At 45.3% G+C, this 19,741-nt stretch overlaps 1 protein-coding gene across 2 annotated transcripts in view; it reads left to right on the top strand.

Annotated features, from left to right (window-relative positions):
- Positions 1-19,741, top strand: part of LOC119968764 (interferon-induced GTP-binding protein Mx3-like) — a 70,116-nt gene that overhangs the window by 12,080 nt on the left and 38,295 nt on the right. For both annotated transcript variants that reach the window (XM_038801465.1, XM_038801464.1), the window contains 4 exons: positions 687-896; positions 2,741-2,933; positions 7,368-7,505; positions 12,829-12,983. In XM_038801465.1, the coding sequence (XP_038657393.1) occupies positions 687-896; positions 2,741-2,933; positions 7,368-7,505; positions 12,829-12,983 (696 nt within the window). The remainder of the gene's footprint in view (positions 1-686; positions 897-2,740; positions 2,934-7,367; positions 7,506-12,828; positions 12,984-19,741) is intronic.

Below are 19,741 nucleotides of genomic sequence, written 5' to 3'. Positions count from 1 at the left end.
GGGGCTTTGCGCGTTTTTGGGCAGGCCTTAAACTTGGCCCAAATTAATTTGGCCGCATCTTGATCACTGGTATTGATCTTGACCAATAAAGGGGTGGGTACCGTGATGGCTAGGCGGGTCCTATGTGGGTGTTGGCCTAGCTTTGTTTGTGCTTTCGGTTTTGGGAATTGGCGCCGGGCTGACTGGAGCTAGATCGGTTGCTTGTGTGTCTTTCCTTTGTTCCCGGAGATGGGCCATCAATATGTCAATTGACCTACAGTTTCAGTCTTGTCTGGGAGCTGCCATCCCAATACGCATACAGGTTCCGTGCCTTCTTGCTTTCTTAACATTGTCCATAGTTCCCTACAGTCATTGCGAGCGTCCATTTTGTATTCTGGAAGTGGCCATCCCAGATGGCTACAATTTTCAGTGTACCTGCAGCAATGGCCATTAGGGAATGCACCTGAGTTCCATGAGATATTTTGCACCACATTTTCCTCTTCCTGTGGTGCCCAGATTCAGGAGCGGGAAATGTTGGTTCTGTTCCTGCTGGATGGAGGGAGTGAGTGGGATGTGACTTTGCGGATGCCAGTGGCAGACAGCAGTCAGACCAACATCATGTAAATTTGGGCTGAGGTTTGCTTGATAATCTATTGGAATCATTGATGCAGAGCTACAAAAAAAAAATACTTTCTTTCCTTTCCAAGGTGTCTACAAATGTGATGCAGTTAAATGGTCAAATTGAACCGCTCTGGGCACCGGTTGGAACACCTGAAGCCAGTACTGTGATGGAAGAACCGGTTGTTAACGGAAATGATGGTAACTCCAAGGGGTTTGCCTGTCCGAATAATGTCTGGCTGTCCGCATTTGGTGCTCTGGAGGCACAAAAGGAAGAACAGAAAAAAATCTCAGTTAAGGCAAGTGACTTTGTATTGTGAAAGCAATGCAGAAGCTTCAGCCTCCTGCAACCTGTCCACCCACCCTGCATCCCCCACATTTCCCCATTCATCTCTTGAGGGTATCGATCTGCATGAAGGTGGGTTCCATGGCAACTTGTGGCTTCATGGTTTCTCTGCCCAAGTGGGCAGGAAAGAAATGAACGGACGTGTGGTGAATGTGTAACCAGTATAAATTCACACTGTACGTTACTGTGTCCCTGTGGGCTCCATCTGTGAGCCGTTGCGCGGCTCTGCCCACAGGGGAAGATGAAGAGCATGTACAGGGCTCCGCCCTTGGCTCCGCCCCCAGCAGGAAGTATAAGTGCTGCGGTCCTGCGAGTCCGCCCTCAGTTCAGCATAGTCACAGGCAGGCTCAGTTGTAGTCCGATTAAAGCCACAGTTTACTTCAACTCGTGTCTCTGAATGAATTGATGGTCGCATCAGGACGTGCATTTATATAGCACCTTTCGCAGCGTCAGGATGTCCCAAAGTGCTTTACAGCCAATGAAGCACCTTTTTTGAAGTCTGGTCATTGGTGTTATGTAGGAAGTGCAGCAACCAATTTGCAGACAGCAAGCTCTGCAGTCAGCAATCAAATAACCAGGTAATCAGTTTTTAAATGATTTTGATTCAGGGACACATATTGACCAGAAATCTCTAGTGGACGGCACGGTAGCACAGTGGTAAACACTGTTGCTTCACCGCACCAGGGACACGGGTTCGATTCACGGTTTGGGTCACTGTCTATGCAGAGTCTGCACATTATCCCCGTGTCTGCATGGCTTTCCTCCGGGTGCTCTGGTTTCCTCCCACAAGTCCTGAAAGATGTGCTGTTAGGGTGAATTGGACATTTTGAATTCTCCCTCTGTACCCGAACAGGTGCCGGAATGTGGCGACTAGGGGATTTTCACAGTAATCTAATTGCAGTGTTAATGTAAGCCTACTTGTGACAATAATAAAAGATTATTATTATGTATTTTTTTGAACACTCGCATTGCATTTTTTACATGTATCTGAGAGAGCAGGCATCTCTTCACGTGGGCAAAGGTAATGGCCGGGATTTTCTGGCACCATGTGGTGGGTCTCGCTGACGGAGATTCAGTGGCCCAGCCAAAGGTCCATTGATTTTGGGTGGCTCCAGACAGTCCCAGTGGTGGGCGGAGTCGGTAAACCCTGCCCAAGGTCTAGTTTTCACTTAACACCGAACTGCGGTCAGTTTCATAATGCGACAACAGATTTTTGTTGTTGCAAGCCTTCAGACGTGAGGGAGGGAGCTGCTTGGACAGGAGCAGATAAAATAATTGGGCTGGGCTCAGAACATCACATCCATCCTTAGACAGCTACTGGTGATCTTCAAGAGAAATACTGACAATGTACTCTATGGAACACGGAGGTCTTGTGGTAGCATCCCTGCCTCTGAGCCAGAAGCTCCGAGTTCAAGTCCCACCCCAGGACTTGATGATCAAGGAGGGTGCGTCCATAACGTGGTCAAACAGGTTGAGTGTGTGTCCCTCCTACAAATCCCTCCGATAAGCCAATGGCACGGGCCAAGAGTGGGAAAGATTCTTGGACAGCCATGCTTGCTGCAGAGTAGGGAGCTTCAAGCTATAAGTCTCTGGTGTCAGATTATCGACCTCTCCCAGGAATAACTAGCTATGGAAACAGACAGAAGTCTTCTTTGTGCACCACTAAGTGCGGGAAGGAAATTTGAACTCTGTAGCACTGTGGTTCCAGTCTTTGTATTAATGAACATGTGGACTTGTAATATCTGGGAACTCAGTTAAAGTGAAACATCTTTTGCATTTATTTATTTGATATTTCAGTCAATGGATACTGCGTTTTTCAATGAATACGAAAGTAAAGTACGGCCTTGCATTGATCTCATTGATTCACTGAGAGCACATGGCGTGGAGAAGGACCTGGGGCTTCCCGCCATCGCAGTGATTGGAGACCAGAGTTCCGGGAAGAGCTCAGTCTTGGAGGCACTGTCAGGGGTGTCACTCCCACGGGGCAGCGGTAAGAGAACTTTGTAATCATTGTAACATTATGTAGAATGTCCAGTATATAAAGGGTTAATGTAATATCGTAATTGACCACTAGATGGAGCTCAGAATAGATCTGTGAAAAGGACTGACTCTCAGGCTTCTGGGGGAGAGTGTAGGAGAGAGGAGAGTACAATTTAAGACAGAGTGCATGAGACAAGTATTGGTATAGTGTAGATTGTAGTTTAATAGATTATTGCTTGCCAGAGGAGTAAGTGGTCAAGCTGGATATTAAGTAGTGTAATAAATATTAGCTTTGTTAATGAACTTCTTGTGTGGTCTTTGTGAACACTACGACATCCATCCTGAGTATAAGAAACACAAAGATTAGCAGTTGACTGGAGAATTGACAGGCAGGCGTCGGGGAGTGCGTGGCGGGAATCTCGCCCCCCCCCCCCCCCCCCCCCCCCCCCCCCCCGCCGATTCTCTGACACGCCGAGGGCTCGGAGAATCCCGGCCTATATCTTTCTGAGTGTATTTTCTTTTCGCCCAATCAGCTCTCTATCCTACGATACCACCAAATCAAACACTGCCTGTCCATTTTGCAGTGTAGTTTGACAAGATTAGTAAACTAAACCAAGAATCGTGTTTATCCTGTTAATTGGTCCAAATACTCAACACATTACAATTGGGAAGTTAGGACTAAGTCAGTGAACCTTCTTCACCCAAATGGGAATAGATTTATAGAACAGTAACGAGGGAAGTCCTTGCTGCAGCCAGAATAGATCACAGAATAGAATCATAGAATGGTTGGAGCATAAAAGAGGCTATTTAGCCCACCATGTTCATGCTGGGTCTCTGCAAGAGCAACTCAGCTCGTCCAACTCTCCCGGCCTTTCCCCATCATTTTCTTTCTCTTCGAGTTATTTTGGATTTCATTTTGAAACCAGGACTTAATCTACTTCCACCACACTCTCAGGCAATACATTCCAGATCCTAACCCTTCACTGGGGGAAAAATGATGTTACAATCCCTTAGAGACCATGAAATTAATAAAGAAAAAATAGAACTGCTATTACTGAAATTAGCAAATGTAACTCATCTATTCAAGAAAGGAAGGAGATAGAAAATCGGCCAGATAGCCTCACATCTGCTGGAATCTATTGTTAAGGAGGTTAGAGCAGGGCACCTAGAAAATCTTCATGCAATTAGGCAGAGTCGATGTGCTTTTCGAAAGAGACATCATGGGCGGGATTGTCCTGTCTCGTCCATGACGGGACCCAATACGAATGAGGACAGAAAATTTGGCATTCCAGCCGAAACGCTATTCATTTTCAGTGGTACCAGAAAATCCCAGCCACAAACGAGGATGGACGATTTCGACCTAAGTGTGATTAATTTATTGAGTTCTATGAGAAAGTAACAAGTAACATGAAAAAGGGGAACCTGTAGATGTGGATTTCCGAAAGACATTTGGTCAGGTTTCACATCAAAGGTTGCAGTACAAAGTAAGAGCTCACGTCATGGGTACAGGATCGGTTCGCTAACAGGAAGCAGAGTTAATTTTTTCAATTTGAAAGTACCCGATTCTTTTCTTTTTTAATTAAGGGGCAACTTTAGCGTGGCCACTCCACCTACCCTGCACATCTTTGGGTTGTGGGGGTGAGACCCACGCAGACACGGGGAGAATGTGCAGAGCGATTAGAATTTTTTGAGGTGGTAACGAACAGGGTAGATAAAGGGATGTAATATATTTGGATTTCCAAAATGCGCTCAATAAGGAAACGCACAAAAGGCTGCTTCATAAGATAAGAGCCCAGGTTGCTGGGGCAGTATATTAACATAGATAGAGGATTGGATAATTGATACAAAACAGAGACTTGGGATAAGAGGGACGCTTTCAGGAAGACAACCAGTAACTAGTGGAGTGTCACAGGGATCACTGCTGGAGCCACCATTATTTGCAATACCTATGAATGACTTGGACGAGGGAAGTGAATGTACTATTGCCAAGCTTGTGGATAACACAAAAATAGGTGGGAAGGCAGATGGTGAGGATGACACCAACAGTCTACAGAGAGATATAGACAGGTTAAGTGAGTGGACAAAAATTCGGCAGATGGAATATAATGAAGGGTTATGCACTTTGTTGGAAGGATTGAGGAGTTGAATATTATAGAAATGGAGAAAGACTGCAGAAAGCTGCAGCACAGAGGGACTGGGGAGTCCTTGTGCATAAATCACAAAAACCTAGCCTGTAAGTTCACCAGGTCATGGGTAAGGCTAATGGAATGTTGGCCTTTATTTCAAAGGGAGTGGAGTACAAAAATCGAGCAGTCTTGCTAAAACTATTCAAGGCGCTTGTTAGACCACACCTGGAATTCTGTGAGCAGTTTTGGCCTCTATATCCAAGGAAAGATATACCAGCATTAGAGACAGTCGAGAGAAGGTTCACGAGATTGATCCCGGGTATGGAGGGATTTTCTTTTGAGAGGTTAAGTAGGTTGGACCTGTAGTCATTGGAGTTTAGAAGAATGAGCGGCGATCTTATTGAGACATATAGAACTCTCAGGGGGCTTGTCATGGAATGTGTGGGCAGGTTGTTCCTTTTGTGGGAGAGTCTAGGACCAGAGGGCGTAATCTCAAAGTAAGAGGTCGCCCATTGAAAGCAGAGATGAGGAGGGATTTCTCCTCTCAGAGGGTTGTGAATCTCTGGAATTCTTTACTGCAGAGGGCTGCAGAGGCTGGATCATTGAGTATGTTCAAGGCTGGGATATACTGATATTAATCAGTAAGGGAATCAAAGGTTATGGGGATAAGGCGGGAATGTGGATTTAAGGATTATAATATCAGGTCAGTCATGATTTTATTGAGGTGGAGTAGACTCGATGGGTCGAATGGCCTACTTCTGCTCCTGTGGCTTATGGTCTCATAGTCGGGATAAATAGGTGAATTTCTGGTTAATGAGCAGAGAGACAGTTCAGAGAAGGTTCACTCAACTACTTTCTGGGATGAGGGAGTTATCTTCTGAGGAAGGGGCGTTAAATTGGACCGATACCCATTGGAGTTTAGAGGAATGAGAGGTGATCTTACTGAAACATGTGAGACCCTAAGGGGACTTGACAGGGGGGATGCTGAGACTATGTTTCAACTTGTGGAAGAGACCAGAATCAGTGTTACATTCCATTTGCTACTGTAGTAGTGTATTGGTACCTCTATTGCTTCTTAACTGTAGCTGAATAGATGCTGCCCTTGGCCACTTTAGGAAATCCTCTCTTTCCTGCACTGTAATATTCTCCCTAATCATCACTGCCACTCATCCTTTCCTTCTTTTCCTGTGTTTCCTGAGCCCCGGGTATACAGGAATATGTTGTATCCAGTTCTGTCATTTTATGAACCATGTCTGAGTTATTGCCACAACATCATTGACAGAATTTAATGTAGGCAACGGGAGTCTTGTCCACTGGCTGGACTGTTTGCAAGAGATCCATGTTGCCTACTTTCAGGAAGACCCACTGAATTACGTGCCAGTCAGACACGTAACTACGCAGTGGGTGATCTTTCTGATCCCGGGGTGTAATTCCACCCCCATCCCCTGAGAGCTACTGGCCAATCAGAGGCCGGCAGCTCTGCATTACCTGTATGCCCACTGGCTAGATAGTGGCCACTGCCGATAGTGCAGCCAGAGGAAGCTGAGGGTCAAGGGTCGGCGAGGGATCCATGCCAGAGGTGTGCGATGGCAGGAACAGGTTAGTTTAAATAAGTTCAGGAGTCAAGTTCAAGTGTTTACGGAAAGTCATAAAATGGATGGATATGCTGAGAAGAGAAGTAGTTAGAGTTGGTTGCTCAACAGAAAATGTGTAGACCTCTATGAGTCGTTTACAATATCTTCGGATATCCTTGAAGTAGAGCTTCATGTGGACCTTAGCACAGAGTGATGAGTAAAACATTGCCCCAACCATTATTCTCACATCCCAATTTTCAGTTCCATTGATCCCATTGGAGTATAACATGCACTTGATGCTGCCATGCAAGAAAATTTCTATTCCATTATTTTCCAGGCAATGGCCTTTCAAGGAATAAGGGAATCCATACTTAAAGTAGATTTCCTTCTGTAACTGGCTCAATTACCTCAACTTTTGCCATTTGATAGAGAAGAGAAATACTTACCAGTGATGCTCCTTTAAAGGAAGTATTCTCAAAAGGATGTACCGTGAATGAAGAATGTATTTGTTGCGTTTATTTGTAAGAGGTTCACAAGGTGCCAACTCTGGCTTTCCGCTCAGTTTAAATTGGGATTGAAGAGAATGCACCGTTGTTTAGAGTGGAAGATTCTGTATGGTAGACTGTTATTTACTGCACTACTTTCTCCTAACAGCACTGCTCCAAAATAATCCCTCCCACAACCCACATGTTGATCTGAATTGATATGTTGTTTTTAGACATCAGTATTGTTTCACTGTGACAGGAATTGTGACAAGGTGCCCACTGGAACTCAAGCTCAAAAAAGTCAAAAAGGAGAATGTTTGGAGAGGAAAGATAAGCTACAAAGAATACTCACGGACACTTAAAAATGCAACCGAGGTGGAAGGAGAAATTCTAAAAGGTTTGTTCCAATATTTGTTTTGAAACCAGTACAGACGTGCGCTGTAGATTAACGCTCGATCTCCACGTTGAACACTTTGAGACAGAGAACCTCTCCATCTTTGTGAAAGTGGCTGCAGAGACAAGAATCCAGCTATCCACCCCCCACCCCCCCCCCCCCCACCCCCAATTCCAACCCCTGTAACTTTCACAGGGGGTGGGGAATGGGAGTGGGTTCTAAGTTGCACGCCCGTCGTTCATGGAGGAAGTCCACATCTTAAAGTGCACCTAGCACAGTCAGGTCTGATTTTCACCAGTGAAATATGCAAAACACGAACTATGCACTTTAGACTTGGTCGGAAAAATGCCTCTTCAGAGTGGTGGGCGACCCTTACCCCAGCTCAGGTGCTCTTTTGGATATGGTTCCGGTGCATCTTTGGGCGAGGTCAAGTTCCCTTTGAGTAAGCTAAGATATCCTTTGGAATTTTAAAAAGTTTACATGAAAAATTGTGTAAAATGTGTCTAGGCTCATTGGAACTGTCAAGTTTATTGCATTTGTCAAGAGAATTGTCAAGGGGAGCTGTCAAGAAGTCAAGAAATGTAATAATATTAATCTTTATTAATGTCACAAGCTGGCTTACATTATCACTGCAATGAAGTTACTGTGAAAATCCCCTAGTCGCCGCACTCTGGCTCCTGCTCAGGTGCACTGAGGGAGAATTCTGAATGTCCAAGTCACCTAACAAACATGTCTTTCGGCACTTTGTGTGTGGAAACCGGAGTGCCGGGATGAAACGTGCGCAGACACGGGGAGAACGTGCAGACTCCACACAGACAGTGACCCAATCCGGGAATCGACCCCAGGTCCCAGGCACTGTGAAGCAAAAGTGCTAACCACGGTTCTACCGTGCCGCCTAAATCTCCTGTCCTTTAAATATTTGAATAGAAACTCTGCAGTGTTTTAAAAAGTAATTCCTTGCTATTCCACACTGCCTGTTGTCATTAACCGAGGGCTGCTTTTAAAGGATTAGCGCTGCATGACTGATTTCACAACCTATTGGACACCTAGTGGTGTCCGTTCTTACAACCTCAGCAGATGTTAATTCCTGAGCAACCAAATCGCAGATGGAAACTTGTCCTGCAAATCATCACCTTTTTCTGTACTTTGAAAATCGGGAGAACCCTCCTGATTCCAGAAGCGCAGAATTCAAATAACATTTTGGGGATTTTAGAATGAAAAGATATATTGACATGAAGAAAAGCAAACCTAAGCACACAGGATTAAAGTTACAGCCTTGTGAAATATCCCAAACTGCCCACTTAGTCAGAACACCAAAATTAACGTCTTTGCGGCAACACCCCTTTATAGATTTTTAACTCTAGAAATTCAGTAATATTATCAAAGACTAACAAAGGCAAACTGCTGCCATTTTAGAAAAATGTACACCACACAATTTCTCCGAATCATGCGGAAATGCAAGAAAACTAAAAACCAAATACTTCTCCGGATGGCTGCTTCAGATTCAAATATTGTCTCAGCACAGATTTGTTCTGAGGATTTCTTCCCCACACAGCCAACAAAAACCCAGCTCAATATCTCCCCTTAGATTTTTTTTGGCTTTCATCTTTGATTCCATCGCCCTCAGCACCTCGTCCCCAAAAAATAAAAATCTTTCATGCCTTCCTATTCACTCCCCTTTGTAAGTTGTAAAAGTTTTTCAATCCCCTTTGAAATATAACAGCTAAAAAGCTAAGTCCCTATCTATTTCCAAATGCAGATTTCTAAATCTAAGTATTTACTTAGAAATCAATTTCACCATTGCTTCTTCTTACAATGCATGCATTTAGCACTTTTACCCCTTTCATCTCTCAACTCTCCAAGACAAGTTGACTTTATTAACATTCCTCCAGCTTAATTAAATAATTTTCACATGCATACTCACGCAAAACACACAGAATCGGGTGGAGGAGTGGACTGGATGATTGCATTGATTCAGTTTCCCAAGATGCATGTGTCTTTTGCAGCCTTGTGGCGTTTATGGACCACACATATATAAGTTGTCCTTGGCTGGCTGCACCCCCTTTTTAATTTTATTAAACATCTGTTACTTTACTTTGGGTTATACTTTTGCCCCACGCTCATGAACTTTAGGCACCCGGCACAGAGGGCAACGGAGAACGAGGAAGACCCCAACGAGGGTGAAACGCTGGTTAGCACTGCTGCCTCACAGTTCCAGGGATCCTGGTTCAATTCCTGCCTTGGGTGACTGTGTGGTGTTAGCACGTTCTCCCCATGTCTGCGAGGGTTTCTCCCGGGCGCCCTGGTTTCCTCCCACAGTCCAAAGATGTGCTGGTTAGGTGGATTGGTCATGCTAAATTGTCCCTTAGTGTCCTGAAGGTTAGGTCGGGTTACTGGGTTACGGGAGGCATGGGCTTCAGTAGGGTGCTCTTTTCAAGGACTGGTGCAGACTCAATGGCCCGAATGGCCACCTTTTACACCATAAATTATATGATTCTATGATCATGAGCCTGCTCCTGGCCAAGCTGACCATTAATACCTGCAGCCAGTGGGCAATGTAGGGGATTTTCCACCCCACTGTCAGCCCGCCTTCCGTGGCTATGATTGCTACTGGGTGTCCCTGGAAAAAGAGAATCTGGAGGCCGTCCATATCCAATGGGCACCACAGTAACAGAGGTGTTATATCGATGCCTCTTGAGGTTTTAAGTTTCCTTTGAGATTCTGATTACTTTGATGCACCATCCCTTTGTGGGGCTGCTTCTTCATTTATCAGTGTTTATTTTTATAAGGGATTAAAGGAAGATACATTTTTACCAATGATTGACAAACATTCAAGAACTTTATTTAGCATCAGCATAGGTCCTGAGGTCTGACCAAGGTGAACACTGGGTGAGGTGGCATGGAGAGTGTAAGGGTGGTTGGTGGGAAGCATGGGTTGACTTGAGTTGGCACTAAGTTGGCATTGGGGCTTTCAGGGACTTTGGGTACAAGTGGTAAGGTTTATAGGTTGACAAGGAAGGTATGAGAGGCCTTGAGAGTTTGGAAGAGGGGCATAGGATGGTGTGGGTTGGCATGGATGAGCCATGGGATTTGGGTGAGGTGGGGTGAAGGGATGTGAGTTATGAGGGCTGGAGGTCTCTTTATTTTTATTCAATCCCTTTTTGGGAATTGTCTGCAGTCTGCCCTCCTAACCCAGGAGTGACCATATACCATAAAATAGTGAGGGTTAGTCTGAGGAAGCACATTGGCAAATTCATGTCCCAAATGTAGTTATTACTATCTGTTGCTGACCTGGTGATTATGCTCCAATGTGACATCTTTTCAAAGTGTAGTTCATGGATAACAAAGCCATTTAAAGGCCAGCGTCTATTCATATGAGAAGGATGTTTCGTATCTAGTTTTAATAATTCAAGAGAATAAATATGACATGATAGCGAATATCTTTACACCTTTGAGAATTGAACACCCATGCACTCTTTATTGGTGAATCCCCCAAATAAATAGCCTTTCTCTAGTTATAGTCAATTGAAATTGGTGCAGCACTGACTGCAGTGTAAGAAAGGATACAGAGAGAAGATAAAAGTTAACAGATTCCTTGTATTCCAGGTGTAGTGATGGGAAGGTGGTAAATATCCTGAAAGAGTGAGATCAAATGGACCTGACAGATCTCCAAATACAAAACATAGTTTTAATGATCTACACACATATAAACAATAACAATCAGGAAAAGATCCATTCAGCCGATCACAATGCTTTGACCGTCACTAAATGTTTAAACGATATATATGCACTTAGCCTTCCTGAAGGACATGCAGTATCATGGAAAAGGCAAAGGGCCCAGTCAATTTAGGGAAAACACTGCTGAACGATCGTCTTCGGAGAATGACCAGTACCAACTTGTCATAATTATGGAATAGGCGTCCATTGGGTGATCTGTCAGCTTCTTCCACAGGGCCAGTCCACCTCCTAAAAAAGGAAAAACCTCCTAAGATCCAACCTAGTTCTAGCTTGAAATGGTAACCAGCCCTCACCCCACCCCCACCTTTCCCTCTGGTCCTCACTATCCTATTTGGCTGGAACAAGCTATCCATAAAAACTCAGCCTATACTCTTAATCACAAAGTTCAGTCAAATTATCTTTGTCTACTCATCTCTAAAGTGCAGCGTCCCAGGATTTTGCGATTATCTTCACAAGTAAGATGCTTCAAACTTGCAAGTAGGCTCCTGGCCTCATCATCCCCTTCCAAAAGCTTTAATATCAGCCACCATGTCAAAACTACACATAGTCTTCTATCTGAGGCCTAATCAAAGCCTCACAACATCAAGTTCACTTATGAACTGAGATGCTAACAGATCCATAACAAACATTTGGGCTTTGTAAGAATACAGATCTCAGCTATCAGCTTATATATTGATGCAGAGCTGCATATAACTATTCCACACTTTTGATAAATGCATGAAATATTTAGTGACATCAGTAGGTGCAACCAGTTGGGTGATTGGCTGACAATATGGACAGCACGGTAGCACAGTGGTTAGCACTGCTGCTTCACAGCTCCAGGGTCCCAGGTTCGATTCCCACTTGCTTCACTGTCTGTGCAGAGTCTGCACGTTCTCCCCGTGTCTGTGTGGGTTTCCGCCAGGTGCTCCTGTTTCCTCCCACAAGTCCCAAAAGAAGTGTTTGTTTGGTGAATTGGACATTCTGAATTCTTGCTCTGTGTACCCGACCAGGCGCTGGGGTGTGATGACTAGGGAATTTTCACAGTAATCTCATTGCAGTGTTAATGTAAGCATACTTGTGACAATAATAAAGATTATTGCAGCAGGGTAGCATGGTGGTTAGCATAAATCGATTCCCGGCTGGGTCACTGTCTGTGTGGAGTCTGCACGTCCTCCCCCTGTGTGCGTGGGTTTCCTCCGGGTGCTCCGGTTTCCTCCCACAGTCCAAAGATGTGCAGGTTAGGTGGATTGGCCATGATAAATTGCCCGAGTGTCCTTATAAAAAAGTAAGGTTAAGGGAGGGGTTGTTGGGTTACGGGTATAGGGTGGATACATGGGTTTGAGTAGGGTGATCATTGCTCGGCACAACATCGAGGGCCGAAGGGCCTGTTCTGTGCTGTACTGTTCTATGTTCTATGTTCTATTATTATTATAAGTTCAGGCATCAGTTGGATGTACAAAGCTGAGGAAGATGTTGCAATAAGCCTCATAAACAATACATGTGAGCCTGATTTCTTGTTAAGCTGTATTAACAGCTCATTGCAGAAGATAGTGGGCCTTATCATGATATCTAATCCAGTTACTTCTCATATGTGACATCTTCCCAGCCCAGAATGCAATCGCAGGGGATGGATTGGGAATCAGCCATGAATTAATCAGCCTGGAAATCGAATCCACCAATGTTCCTGATCTGACTCTTATCGACTTGCCAGGAATCGCCAGAGTCGCAGTTGGCAACCAGCCGCTAAATATTGGAGAGCAGGTACAAAGAACTTAATTAATAGGCCACCTTGCGGAACATGAAGACAATGATCTCATTGTCCTTTATGAAGTCTTGATATACGTAGATTGCCAACCCAGACCCCATATAACAAGTGTGACCTCACCATTGTAATTTAATAACATAATGCATTTTGTAAGTTACGATCTTTCACTCAGGTTTGGAGGTTTCTCTGGGCATCAATAATCAAAGACTACCAAATTATTGTTTGCACACAACAAGTTTATTTGGCACTCTAAACATCTTACACTCAATAAAACTTATACTCCCGTGCTCACATGAGGTCGCCTAAGCGACAAGAGTCGGACTGGAGTGAGTGATCAGTTCTCTCCTGATCTCCAAGTAGTTGATCAGACAGCGTTATCCTGAGCTGTCTAGCAATCACCTCGGGGCCCAGTATCATATCCCGCTCAGTGCTTGCTCCCCGCGTGATCACCTCTGGATTGGCCGAACCTTCCTTCTTGAGGTTCAGCGATTGGGGGCGAGTTCTTTGATCTCCAACCCTCACATCATTAACAAGACAAAGAACTCATCTCTGCCGACTGCTTTTTCCGATTGGCAGGCAGTGACTAGTGGGGTACCGCAGGGATCTGTGCTCGGACTCCTACTGTTAACATTACATATTAATGATTTGGCCAAGGGAGCTAAATGCATTATCTCCAAATTTGCAGATGATACAAAGTTGGGTGGGAGGGTGAGCTGCGAGGAAGATGCAGAGATGCTTCAACGGGATTTGGACAGGCTGAGTGAGTGGGCATATGCATGGCAGATGCAATATTATGTGGACAAATATGATGTTATCTACTTTGGTAGCAAAAATAGAAAGACATTATTATTTGAATTGTGTAAATTGAGAGAGGTGGATACTCAGCGAGACCTTGGTGTCCTCGTGCATCAGTCGCTGAAAGTAAGCGAGCAGGACCAGCAACCAGTGAAGTGGCAAATGGTATGTTGGCCTTCATAGCGAGAGGATGTGAGTATAGGGATAGGGATGTTTTGCTGCAGTTGTATAGGACATTGGTGAGGCCACATCTGGAGTATTGTGTGCAGTTGTGGTGTCCTTACCTGAGGAAGGATGTTCTTGCAATGGAGGGGGTGCAGAGAAGGCTTACCAGGCTGGTTCCTGGCATGGCGGGACTGTCACATGAGAAGAGAGTAAGTCAGTTAGGATGGCCGAAGGGCCTATTCCTCTGCTGTAATTTTCTTTGTTCTTTTATATTCATTGGAGTTTAGAAGAGTGAGAGGGATCTCATAGAAACTTATGAAATTCTAACAGGATTAGGCAGGGTAGATTCAGAAAGAATGGGCGGGATTCTCCCCCCCCCCCCCCCCCCCCCCCCCACCGCCGGAGATTCGGCGGGGGCGGGAATCATGCCACACCAGTCGGCGGGCCCTCCCCTGGCGATTCTCCAGCCCGCGATGGGTCGAAGTCCCGCTGCTTCTATGCCGGACCTGCCGACGTAAATTGAACCAGGTCCCTTACTGGCGGGACCTGGCGGCACGGGCGGGCTCCAGCGTCCTGGGGAGGGCCGCGGTGCGATCTGGCCCCGTGGTATGTCCCCACGGTGGCCTGGCCCGCGATCGGGGCCCACCGATCCGTGGGAGGGCCTGTGTCATGGGGGCACTCTTTTCCTTTGTGCCGACCATCAGCCTCCGCCATGGCCGAAGCATAGGTGAACCTCTGCCCCCCCTGTGCATGCGCGGGGATGACATCAGCAGCCGCTGACACTCCTGCGCATTCGCGGACTCTCGCCAGCCGGCGGAGTCCCTTCGGCCCCAGCTGGCATGGTGCCAAAGGCCTTCCACACCAGCCGGCAGGGTGCCAACCACTCTGGGGTGGGCCTAGCCCCTAAAGGTGCGGCCCGACACCGGAGTAGTTCACGCCACTCCGTCCCGTCAGGACCCCCTGCCCCGCCGGGCACGGGAGAATCCCGCCCAATGTTCCCAATGTTGGGGTAGTCCAGAACTAGAGGTCACATTTTGAGGATAAGGGGTAAACCTTTTAGGACTGAGGTGAGCAGAAATGTCTTCACCCAGAGAGTGGTGAATCTGTGGAATTCACTTTAACAGAAAGTAGTTGAGGCCAAAACGTTGTGTAATTTCAAGAAGGAATTAGTTATAGCTCTTGGGGCTAATGGGATCAAGGGATATGTGGAGGGGATTAGGGTATTGAACTTGATGATCAGTCTTGATCATAATGCTCCTGCTTCTATTTTCTATGTATGTTTCTCGATTTTCAAACAACCAGCTGATGTGGAGTGTTTGTTACAAATTCCACAAGAACTTTAACCTTATTGATTTACAGCTAATCTCATCCTGGGGGGAGGGGGGAGATTTGCTAGTGCTTTTCGGGAGGGTTTAACCTAATTCAGCAGGGGGATGGGAACCTAAATTGTCGTCCCAGTGTACAGGATGTTGAGAGTAGTGAGGTCAGGGATAGGGTTAAAAGTTCGAAAGAGGGCACCGGCAAGCAGGACGCTGGTTTGAAGTGTGTCTACTTCAACGCCAGGAGCATCCAGAATAAGGTGGGTGAGCTTGCAGCATGGGTTGGTACCTGGGATCTCGATGTTGTGGCGATTTCGGAGACATGGGTAGAGCAGGGACAGGAATGGTTGTTGCAGGTTCCAGGATTTAGATGTTTCTGTAAGAACAGAGAAGATGGTAAAAGAGGGGGGGGGTGTGGCATTGTTAATCAAGGACAGTATTACGGCGGTAGAAAGGACGCTTGAGGACTCGTCTACTGAGGTAGTATGGGCCGAGGTTAGGAACAGTAGAGGAGAGGTCACCCTGTTGGGAGTTGTCTATAGACCTCCGAATAGTTCCAGAGATGTAGAGGAAAGGATTGCAAAGATGATTCTCGACAGGAGCGAGAGTAACAGGGTAGTTGTTATGGGGGACTTTAACTTTCCAAATATTGACTGGAAATACTATAGTTCGAGTACTATAGATGGGTCAGTTTTTGTGCAGTGTGTGCAGGAGGGTTTTCTGACACAGTATGTAGACAGGCCAACAAGGGGCGAGGCCACATTGGATTTGGTACTGGGTAATGAACCCGGCCAGGTGTTAGATTTAGATGTAGGTGAGCACTTTGGTGATAGTGATCACAACTCGGTTATGTTTACTTTAGCAATGGGCAGGGATAGGTATATACCGCAAGGCAAGAATTATAGCTGGGGGAAAGGCAATTATGATGCTATTCGGCAAGATTTAGGATGTATAGGATGGGGAAGGAAACTGCAGGGGATGGGTACAATCGAAATGTGGAGCTTTTTCAAGGAACAGCTACTGCGTGTCCTTGATAAGTATGTACCTGTCAGGCAGGGAGGAAGTTGTCAAGCAAGGGAACCGTGGTTAACTAAGGAAGTCGAAGCACTTGTCAAGAGGAAGAAGAAGGCTTATGTTAGGATGAGACATGAAGGCTCAGTTAGGGCACTTGAGAGTTACAAGTTAGCCAGGAAGGACCTAAAGGGAGAGTTAAGAAGAGCGAGGAGAGGACACGAAAAGTCATTGGCGGATAGGATCAAGGAAAACCCTAAGGCTTTCTATAGATATATCAGGAACAAAAGAATGACTAGAGTAAGATTAGGGCCAATCAAGGATAGTAGTGGAAAGTTGTGTGTGGAATCAGAGGAGATAGGGGAAGCATTAAATGGATATTTTTCGTCAGTGTTTACACTGGAGAAAGACAATGTTGTCGAGGAGAACACTCAGGTTCAGCCGACCAGGCTAGATGGAATTGAGGTTCAAAAGGAGGAGGTGTTAGCAATTTTGGAAAATGTCAAAATAGATAAGTCCCCTGGGCCAGATGGGATTTATCCTAGGATTCTCTGGGAAGCCAGGGAGGAGATTGCAGAGTCTTTGTCCTTGATCTTTAAGTCGTCTTTGTCGACAGGAATAGTGCCGGAAGACTGGAGGATAGTAAATGTTGTCCCCATGTTCAAGAAGTGGAGTAGAGACAACCCTAGTAATTATAGACCTGTGAGCCTTACTTCGGTTGTGGGTAAAATGTTGGAAAAGGTTATAAGAGATAGGGTGTATAATCATCTTGCAAAGAACAAGTTGATTAGCGATAGTCAACACGGTTTTGTGAAGGGTAGGTCATGCCTCACAAACCTTATTGAGTTTTTTGAGAAGGTGACCAAACAGGTGGATCAGGGTAAAGCTGTTGATGTGGTGTATATGGATTTCAGTAAGGCGTTTGATAAGGTTCCCCACGGTAGGCTATTGCAGAAAATAAGGAAGTATGGAATTGAAGGTGATTTAGCGGTTTGGATCAGTAATTGGCTAGCTGAAAGAAGACAGAGGATGGTGGTTGATGGCAAATGTTCATCCTGGAGTTCAGTTACTAGTGGTGTACCGCAAGGATCTGTTTTGGGGCCACTGCTGTTTGTCATTTTTATAAATGACCTGGAAGAGGGTGTAGAAGGATGGGTTAGTAAATTTGCAGATGACACGAAGGTCCGTGGAGTTGTGGATAGTGCTGAAGGATGTTATAGGATACAGAGGGACATAGATAAGCTGCAGAGCTGGGCTGAGAGGTGGCAGATGGAGTTTAATGCGGAAAAGTGTGAGGTGGTTCACTTTGGAAGGAGTAACAGGAATGCAGAGTACTGGGCTAATGGCAAGATTCTTGGTAGTGTAGATGAACAGAGAGATCTCGGCATCCAGGTACATAAATCCCTGAAAGTTGCCACCCAGGTTAATAGGGCTGTTAAGAAGGCATATGGTGTGCTAGCCTTTATCAGTAGGGGGATTGAGTTTCGGAACCACAAGGTCATGCTGCAGCTGTACATAACTCTGGTGCGGCCGCACCTGGAGTACTGCGTGCAGTTCTGGTCACCACATTATAGGAAGGATGTGGAAGCTTTGGAAAGGGTTCAGAGGAGATTTACTAGGATGTTGCCTGGTATGGAGGGAAGGTCTTACGAGGAAAGGCTCAGGGAATTGAGGTTGTTTTCGTTAGAGAGGAGAAGGCTGAGAGGTGACTTAATAGAGACATATAAGATAGTCAGAGGGTTAGATAGGGTGGACAGTGAGAGTCTTTTTCCTCGGATGGTGATGACCAACACGAGGGGACATAGCTTTAAATTGAGGGGTGATAGATATAGGACAGATATCAGAGGCAGTTTCTTTACTCAGAGAGTAGTAGGGGTGTGGAACGCCCTGCCTGCAACAGTAGTAGACTCGCCAACTTTAAGGGCATTTAAGTGGTCACTGGATAGACATATGGATGAAAATGGAATAGTGTAGGTCAGATAGGCTTCAGATGGTTTCACAGGTCGGCGCAACATCGAGGGCCGAAGGGCCAGTACTGCGCTGTAGTGTTCTATGTTCTATGTTCATCGAACACCATCTTGCAGGATTTTGTTCATTCATTTCCTTTCACAAGAGCACAGTTACACTACATTAATCACATTTCAGGCTTAGAATCAAGAGAGCTAGACTTTAGGTGTTAAACATCACTTGAACTTTGCTTTCTGCAAATAAACGTCATGCCAGTCCTTAAAGTCAACAGGGTCAGTTGAACACTACAGATTCAGCATGTCCCACTCCCACCTTCTCCGGACTTTTATTTCTTAGTCTCAGTTATTTTGTTATTTATGTATGTCAATTCCCCCTTCACCGGGTTTCATACCGTTTCCGGGTTTGGTGAGAGAAAGAGGCATCGCTTACACTTTAATATTACGTAAAACAATGGGACATCCCGAAGTGTTGTATAAAAACAAGTCTTTCTTTCTTCTTGTTTTGCTCTGCATAAATGTTTCATATTTACTAAAACTACCAATACTGAACTAATTTTCTGTGCAGTTCAAACCAGTCCAAAAACCCAAAGCGAAAGTAAAACTCAGAGCCACAGCCCAGCTCCACCCACACAATGACATCACTGAAGCCATGTGATAAGACAAAAACATTTCTTAAAGGAACACTCCCATGACAGGGCATAAAGTAAAAATGTAAGAAAGCTATTTTAAACTCGTATATAAAAAACTGGTTTGGGATGTCCCATTGTTTTACGTAACATTAAAGTGTAATAGTTGAGAACAAATCTCAGAGAGAGGCCATTCAGCTGCTCCCCGTAACCGTGCACATTCTTACTTTCCAGGTAAGTCTAATTACCTTCTGAATCCCTCAGTTAAATCCGCCCCACCACACTGTCAGACAGTGCATTCCAGACCTTAATGACTAGAGTAAGATTAGGGCCAATCAAGGATAGTAGTGGAAAGTTGTGTGTGGAATCGGAGGAGATAGGGGAAGCATTAAATGGATATTTTTCGTCATGTTTACACTGGAGAAAGACAATGTTGTCGAGGAGAACACTCAGGTTCAGTCGACCAGGCTAGATGGAATTGAGGTTCAAAAGGAGGAGGTGTTAGCAATTTTAGAAAATGTCAAAATAGATAAGTCTCCTGGGCCAGATGGGATTTATCCTAGGATTCTCTGGGAAGCCAGGGAGGAGATTGCAGAGCCTTTGTCCTTGATCTTTATGTCGTCTTTGTCGACAGGAATAGTGCCGGAAGACTGGAGGATAGCAAATGTTGTCCCCTTGTTCAAGAAGGGGAGTAGAGACAACCCTGGTAATTATAGACCTGTGAGCCTTACTTCGGTTGTGGGTAAAATGTTGGAAAAGGTTATAAGAGATAGGGTTTATAATCATCTTGAAAAGAACAAGTTGATTTGCGATACTCAACACGGTTTTGTGAAGGGTAGGTCATGCCTCACAAACCTTATTGAGTTTTTTG

The sequence above is a fragment of the Scyliorhinus canicula genome, chromosome 7 (assembly GCF_902713615.1).
Source record: "Scyliorhinus canicula chromosome 7, sScyCan1.1, whole genome shotgun sequence".
In the NCBI taxonomy this organism is placed as follows: domain Eukaryota; kingdom Metazoa; phylum Chordata; class Chondrichthyes; order Carcharhiniformes; family Scyliorhinidae; genus Scyliorhinus; species Scyliorhinus canicula.
This window is presented reverse-complemented; position numbering and strand designations above follow the sequence as displayed.